This window comes from Neltuma alba, unplaced genomic scaffold (assembly GCF_004799145.2).
Source record: "Neltuma alba isolate B1F8T4 unplaced genomic scaffold, ASM479914v2 tig00011195_pilon, whole genome shotgun sequence".
NCBI classification, from domain to species: Eukaryota; Viridiplantae; Streptophyta; class Magnoliopsida; order Fabales; family Fabaceae; genus Neltuma; species Neltuma alba.
The window spans coordinates 63,597-70,932 of NW_021635919.1; the positions used below are offsets into that span (position 1 = coordinate 63,597).

Below are 7,336 nucleotides of genomic sequence, written 5' to 3' on the forward strand. Positions count from 1 at the left end.
GCAAAAATGTTGTACAACGTGCATGGGGACTATTTGTTAGTTAACAATACATGATTTAATGGGCGTGACATACTTTTGCATTATGTTATTGACCGACATGTTTGCTAAACAATTAACATTAGTTGACTTAATATATAGCTATGACATATTTACACGATTTTGGAACTTTCGTGTGTACTTTTGTATTGAAAAAAACTTTATAGTGTTAGGTGCACATGAAGAAATACTTCATAGATAAATTTAAAAAATTAACCTTTTTATAGTTCGTATTTCTTCTTTTTCAAAGTAAAGAGCTTAGAGCTTTCATGCTGCTCTCATAAATTGCACCTAAATAACAATATCTTTTCGCCTCCCTTCAAATATGCTTGTTTTGAGGTAATTTGTGATGAACTCACCCCTTCAAATGGGTTATAACACTGAGTGATGAATTAGATTGATAAGCAACTGAAACTGAAAATGCTTACATCAGGAATGGAAATGCTTAAGAATCTCCAAGTGACTGTACATCACAGACAAGTGGAAAACAGTTTTCCCCTTGTCAAGAATCCACAGTGATTCTGGCTTTGCACTAATTAGCTCGAGCACAATATTTGTTCTCCCTCTTATAACTTCATAATGCAATGGAATTCTACCTTGTTGATCAGGGATCAAGCAAGCATGGTCACAAGCTTGCAATAACTCCTCCACAATGTGGATATGGTCTTCAGCAGAAGCTAAGTGAAGGGCTGTGCTTCGGAAGGAGTCAAACTCAAGGGCAAGTTTGGGTTTGTGAGAAAGGAGTTTTGTGAATTCAAAGTGGCCAAGTAAGGCTGACATGTGTAAGGGAGTTTCAGTGAGGATTATTCTTGAGTTAATTTCGTGTAGGATTAGTGGGTCTTCCTGTATTAGTGTGTTTAAGATTAAAACACACCCTTCGTGTGATGCCTCATAAAGAACTCTCATTTTCTCATCTTCATGATGACTACTGGTTTCCATTTTCATTGCATGGACCATTCCTGGTTGAGGATAAATAGTGATCCAATTTAGTAGTACAATATCTCAATAGTTTCTTTATTAATAATTCTCCACTATGCAAAAGTTTAACATTTTAAGTTTTAAACTGTTTCACGTGACCATCAATAGGGAGAAAAGAATCTGTTAAAGCATCGGCACACCAGCATTAATTAATTTGAGCTCACCCAAGACGACTTTGGGAGATAAGCTTAGAAGTTTCTTTAATTAAAGTGACTTAGCTAAATTTGACCTATTCATGCGTCATTATTAAATCAACTATCATTTCCCTGTATGAATTTTATATAGCCATGCTTCACCTTTTTAATTTTTAGTCGTGTATCTCCCACTATGTCTAACGTTTAGAAATTTTTCACATGTCTCTCATTAGGTGAAAACAATAATTAAACGCTTTGAGAGCTTTCTAGATTGATAATTAGTAGTCTTCATCCTCATCCACCCAAGAAACTCCAGAGCCATATTTGGTAGCGTATGAAAGCTCCTTCAAGGGAAAAGGAAAAAATGAGAGGGAAAGGGAAGAGCTTTTCATGGGGAAGCTTACTCTGTTTGGTACGAAGGCATGAAGTCTGGAAAGAAAGTCTGGTATAATTAAATTACATATATATTCATCATTAAAGTCTTAATAAAGAAAAAGAAAACAGAGCATCTTAGCAAAAGAAAATCTTCAGTTGAGAGCTGAGAATGAGAGAAGAAGAATTCAAGATAGGATGGGAAAAAAGATATTAATAAAGATTGAATACCTCATTGACTGAGAATGAAGAAAAGAACTAGCTTTCCCAGCATCATTGATTTAACTAGCATCCCTTGATTAAATATAAGACTCATTTTACAATATAAATTACACTACAAATTGAGTTTTACATTTAGGACTGAAGTAGTATGTATGATATAGCCCCTGACCTCTGTATTTAAGTATTCAACTTAACTTTTTGTTCCTTTTGTATTGCCAACTTGTGAGCAACATCTAATTAATATTACCTTAATTATCACATGGATATATTAGTCCACCATGCGATGCATATATCAGTAAACATTTCCTCCTTATCAACAGAAGCTAAGGAACCAATGAGCCTTCTCTCAACAAACAAGTATCTAGTACTACTTGAATTGTTTTTGTGCTGTAGGATACATAATTGGATCATCCCCATAAATAAATAACACATATATATATATATATTAGTCCCTTTGATTTAAAATGTAAAGAATAGATAACTAATTTGCAGATATTAAAAAAAATAACTAAATTAGTTATTTGTAAAAAGATATGTTTTATTTTTTAAATATCCTCTTTAATTATTTCTGTGAGAACTAATTCTATGATAAAAAATTTATTAATTTATACAATCAATAGGGATAAATTGAAAAAAATTATGAATTTAGAGAACAAAGTGGTTTAAATTTTTATATTTAAGACCAAAGGAAGTATAATATTTTAGGCTAAATTATAAAAGTTTGAATAGACACTTTTTAGTACGTAATTACTACCTCCAATCCTTAATATAAGACCTCATTTGACTTTTATTTTGGTCCTAAATATAAGACCCCAATCCACTTTGTCTCTCATATTTATGTAATTTTTTCTAAGATAGTCCTTCTAATAATTGTAGTTTTAGCCAAACACTTGATTAGCAAAGATATTTTAGGAAAGACAACACCTATTTATTATAAATAACTAACTTAACTTATTTCCTTAATCTCCTCATATTAGTCAACTAGCTTTTATAATTAAAACCAGAGGTAGTATTTTGCTTGTGTGATATCTTAAATTCATCGATAATCAAATTTCTGTAATTTTTTTAAAACTGCTAAAGTTACACAAAATACATGACTATATAGTAACAATAATAATATAACAATAAGTTAAAAAGTAAGCCGCAAGATTGACCACCCTAAGTTGTTGACGATTCTCATTTTAATCTGTTTCTTTCTCTTCGTTAGCGAATCAATACTAAGCAAGGTATTTTATTCGCTTGTTTTAAGTTTCATCTTATGGTAATGAAAGAGATATATGGAACACTACGTAATTTTGCTTGAAAATTCTTGTTATTATCCAAAGAACACACACACACACAAACACATGCTTATAGCACACTAGTGATTGTAATCATAGCAAACAACAACCATTCTCGTTTTTGTTCCTCTGACACACGGACATGCAATGTTTAACTATCTTGATGCATTTCTTCACTGCCCATATAACGACGCCCACAATGATGTATAAACCTACGACTCCAAGCAACGCAACCCAAGTCCAAGTGGCTACGCTATACACTTCAACAGTTGAATCCCAAACTGTGTATGGGGATATCAAAAGAAGTCCATTAAAGTAGGTCAGTGCTAGGGATGTGAGAGTGATACACATTCCTATGCATAGGGTCCACATCACGACCTTATTCTTCAGAGGAACCCCACTTACCAGCAAAAGGGTAACGCCAAGAGATGCAACGAAAGAGATGGTGTTGTAAATTACGAAGATGCGGAAGTCATATGGATAACGAGAAGCAAGCATGGCTTCCCCTGGACATGCTTTATAGATTTCAGAACCATCATTATCTTTTGTCAACGGGAAACAATCGAGGGGTCCCATGTTGTTACTGGCTTTGGCATTGGAATCAACTAGACCCTGTTGAATGAAGCTTCCTGGAGGATTAATGGCAACTTGAAAGGTCATGGTTGCAATAACAGTGGCTACAAGACTTAAGTTCCCTCTCATCTCCTCTAACCAACCACCATTATGCTTAAACCACTTTCCCATGCACTTGAAAATTTTCTTTGTCCTACGCTTCTCCTTAGGGCTCGCAGCTGCTTGGTCAAAAACCAGCTCATCAGTAATTGGTGTTTGATGAGCATTTTCCATTCTTTTCTTTTCGTCTCTTTTGATGCAAGTAGTGTTCATGAATATCAACTCTATTTCAAGGCTCTTCAAGTCCTGTGGAATTCGTTTCACAATATCATGAGCGGTGTAACCCATGCAGTTCACCAAATTTGCCACCTCTCTTATTTCAGGAACTGAAAGCAGGTACCCTACAATCTGCATATATAATCATAAATTAAATAGCATGTTAATACTTGAGTTTTTGCCCATAATCTCTAAGTTAATTAAGCTATAGTACAGAATTTTTAAATGGTAATAAAAATAAGCAAAGTACCTCAACTTGCTTGAACATGACAGCCAAATGGAGAATGGTGTTATTTCCATCCAAATCTCTTGAACTGAGCAGCTCGTAGGTGTGAGTAGTGTCCGATTCCATCAAGGCTTTTAGGATCTTCAAGCGATTGTAGATGACACAAAGGTGGAAAATGGTGTTCCCTTTATGGAGCATCCTCAAAGACTCTGGCTTGGCTCTAATCAACTCTATCACAACGTCAAATCTCCCTCTCATGACAGCATAATGCAAGGGAATCCTGCCTTGCTGATCACAAAATAAACATGCCTCATCACAAGCTAACAGCAACTCTTTCACAATCTCGACATGGCCTTCTGCTGAAGCTAAGTGGAGGGCTGTGCTTTGGAAGGAGTTCAGCTCAAGAGTGAGTTTGGGTTTGTGAGTAAGAAGGGTTTTTAAGAATTCAAGGTGGCCAAGTAAAGCTGATATGTGCAAGGGAGTCTCAACAAAGATAGTTTGTGAGCTAATTCTGTGTAAGATTAATGGATCGTTCTGTATCAGTGTGTTCAAAATCGAAACACTTCCTTGGTATGATGCCTCATAAAGAGCTTTCATATTCTCTTCTTCATGATGATGATGATGAGCAATTTCCATTTTCATGGGCTCCATGACAATGGATGGTAGTAAATGTACGGTGCTGGTTAAGGACGAAACTCCTGCAGCTATTTATATTTCTCTGGCCTCTCCTCGTTGGTCTCCTCATGTATTATAAATATTCTCTCCACTTCCACTAATTAAAGTTATTAACTCCTAATAATTGAAGTATTAAACTATTTCACGTGTCCCTCTTTAGAATAAATCAGGTTTAGTTTGAGCCCACCTTAATAGACTTGGGAAAGAAAAACCTATATGATTGTAATAGCCAAGTGACAAAGTTAATGGAACCACTTTAGCTTATATAATTAAGTCAAAAACCCATATGATGCAACGTATAAGAGAGAGTTGATTTCATATTTAACTAAGGCTCCATATATAGATCAATTCGTTGTTTTCTCGAACACCATGTCTTCCATCAATATGATTATAAATCAATCCATCTTGTCTTATATATAAAAGCTAATTAATTAATTCAGATTAAAAAATTAGATAAGTTGATTATTTGCAAAAGTATCATTGGTTATCCTATAACACTCACCATCTTAATCATTATTACTATATATAGCTTATAGGTCATAAAAAAAAAATTAACTACAAATAAATATATAATTTAAAACATGTTGCGCTATTTAGAAGTATGACTATCAAAAATTTATTTCTTAGATTTTGCATATTGTATTTGTTTGCTTTTCCCCCTTCTAAAATACTCCTGGTTTTCCAAAACTAGTAGAGGTGCTCATCTTAGAGTGAGCACCTAAAACTCGTCTGCTCTAGACTATTTATATCTCTTATTCTCTGGGGATGTATAACTAACAAGCATATAATCTCTAATATTATAATCATTAATTAACTAACTATGTATACTATAATCATGAGCCGTGTAGCGTCCACTAGTTCTGCGCAACTTCTGAGAATTTTTCACATGATCCCGCGTAAAAAGAAAAAGAAAATAGAGATAATACTCAAGTTCCTGAACTTTAAAACTTTGGTGGCTTGACTTGTTCGGAAAAGAAAAAGAAAATGAAGGGTTGTGCCCACAAAAGAAGACATTTGGAAAAGTAAATTTATAGGTTTACCCCTTAAATTCATCTATATTTGTAAATACTTGTAAATTTTTTTGTCAGCTCTTATATATAAACACTTGTTATTTTACTATTATTAGTTGTTAGAATATATATGCACACTCATATATTCATCTATGAAATAAGAGTTCTTCAAATTTTCTCATATACATTTGGAGAAGCTGAATTAAAATATCTAGAAAATGCTCTTATGAAACGAATCAATTGGTGTCAAGTCACCAAAATAAACGTATTGATCCATGAAGCGAACAAGGTACCCTCTAGTTTTCTACGTTTAATACAGATTTTCATTCAAATTAATTAGTTTCAGTGGCCAGGCACGAGCCTGCAAGTGTGTGTATGTGTGTGTACAAGCGTTTATTCTTGCGCTTGTTCTTATTTTAGTAAAAGAAAATCTTCAGTGAAGAGTGAGGATGAGAAACAAGGTGAATTCAAGATAGTAAGAAAAAAATATGTTACCAATAAGCTGTTAGTTGAAATGCTAAGAAGTCTCACTATATAAAGAAGAGAACATAAATTCAAATTCCAGAAAACATTTGTTGGAAGTTAACGCTCACGGCTCGACAGAGATTAATCTCAAGTCCAGAGTGACTTAAGGATAATTTGAGTTATACAAGATATGTATATACACACGCATTAAATGAAGGAATTAACAATAATTACTACCACATGAAATGCAACATTAATAAAGATTGGATAAATTGACTGAGAATGAAGGAAGGAACTAACTTTCCCCAGGGCATCATTGATTTAATTAGCAGCCGAACTCGCATATCATGTGATCAATAATATAGCCCCTGACCCATCTGTACATATTTAAGTATTCAACTTAATTGTTACTTTTGTATTGCGCCAGCGCGTGAGCAACATCTAATTAATATTAATTTAATTAATACTTTTTGGTAATAATTTAAATAATATTTTGAATCAATTGGATGCATCACTTAACTTTTTGGTAATAATTTAATTAGCAACATCTATTTTGCAAACACTTGGATTAGTCCACATGATGCGTATATCAAGAAATGAAAGGGATATGTAACACCACATAATTTTGCTTGAAAACTTGTCATTATATAAGTATGTTGTTAATTAAACTATAGTACAGAATTTGCAAATGGTAATGAAATTGAGGCACCTTAACTTGCTTCAACATGACTGGCAAATGGAGAATGGTGTTATTTCCATCCAAATCTCTTGAACTGAGGAGCTCGTAGGTGTCATTATTAGTAAGAAAGTTGACTTTTGGGAGTGGTGTCACTACGGGCTTTGTCATAATTAATTAATTTTTTTTTTTTTACTGGGGCCAAAGCATTGCGCCTTAATTTACTGCCTACATTTATTCGTGAGAAAAAGTTGATTCACTAAACTAGCGTAGATGAATTCATTATATCCTCTCCAACTCTCTCATCAATACCAAAAAAAAAAAAAATGTTTGGTAAATAAGCATGTATTGTTAGTATAATAAAATATTTTTAC

The 7,336-nt window shown here is 33.6% G+C and overlaps 1 protein-coding gene across 1 annotated transcript; it reads right to left on the reverse strand.

The window, feature by feature from the left end:
* Positions 1 to 3,115: 3,115 nt before the first annotated feature.
* LOC114762116 (ankyrin repeat-containing protein At5g02620-like) lies at positions 3,116 to 4,772 on the reverse strand. The gene is made up of 2 exons (XM_028951576.1): positions 4,161 to 4,772; positions 3,116 to 4,042 (listed from the first exon to the last, which is right to left on the reverse strand). The coding sequence occupies exons 1-2, from the start codon at positions 4,770 to 4,772 to the stop codon at positions 3,116 to 3,118; spliced, it is 1,539 nt and encodes a 512-aa protein (XP_028807409.1).
* Between the last annotated feature and the right edge of the window lie 2,564 nt (positions 4,773 to 7,336).

Bases quoted from the DNA above. Each gene is read 5' to 3' on its own strand.
- LOC114762116 (XM_028951576.1), bottom strand. From the start codon at position 4,772: ATGGAAATTGCTCATCATCATCATCATGAAGAAGAGAATATGAAAGCT. The intron at 4,043-4,160 runs GTACTTTGCTTA...TTATATATGCAG, and splicing joins TCATGTTCAAGCAAGTTGAG to ATTGTAGGGTACCTGCTTTC.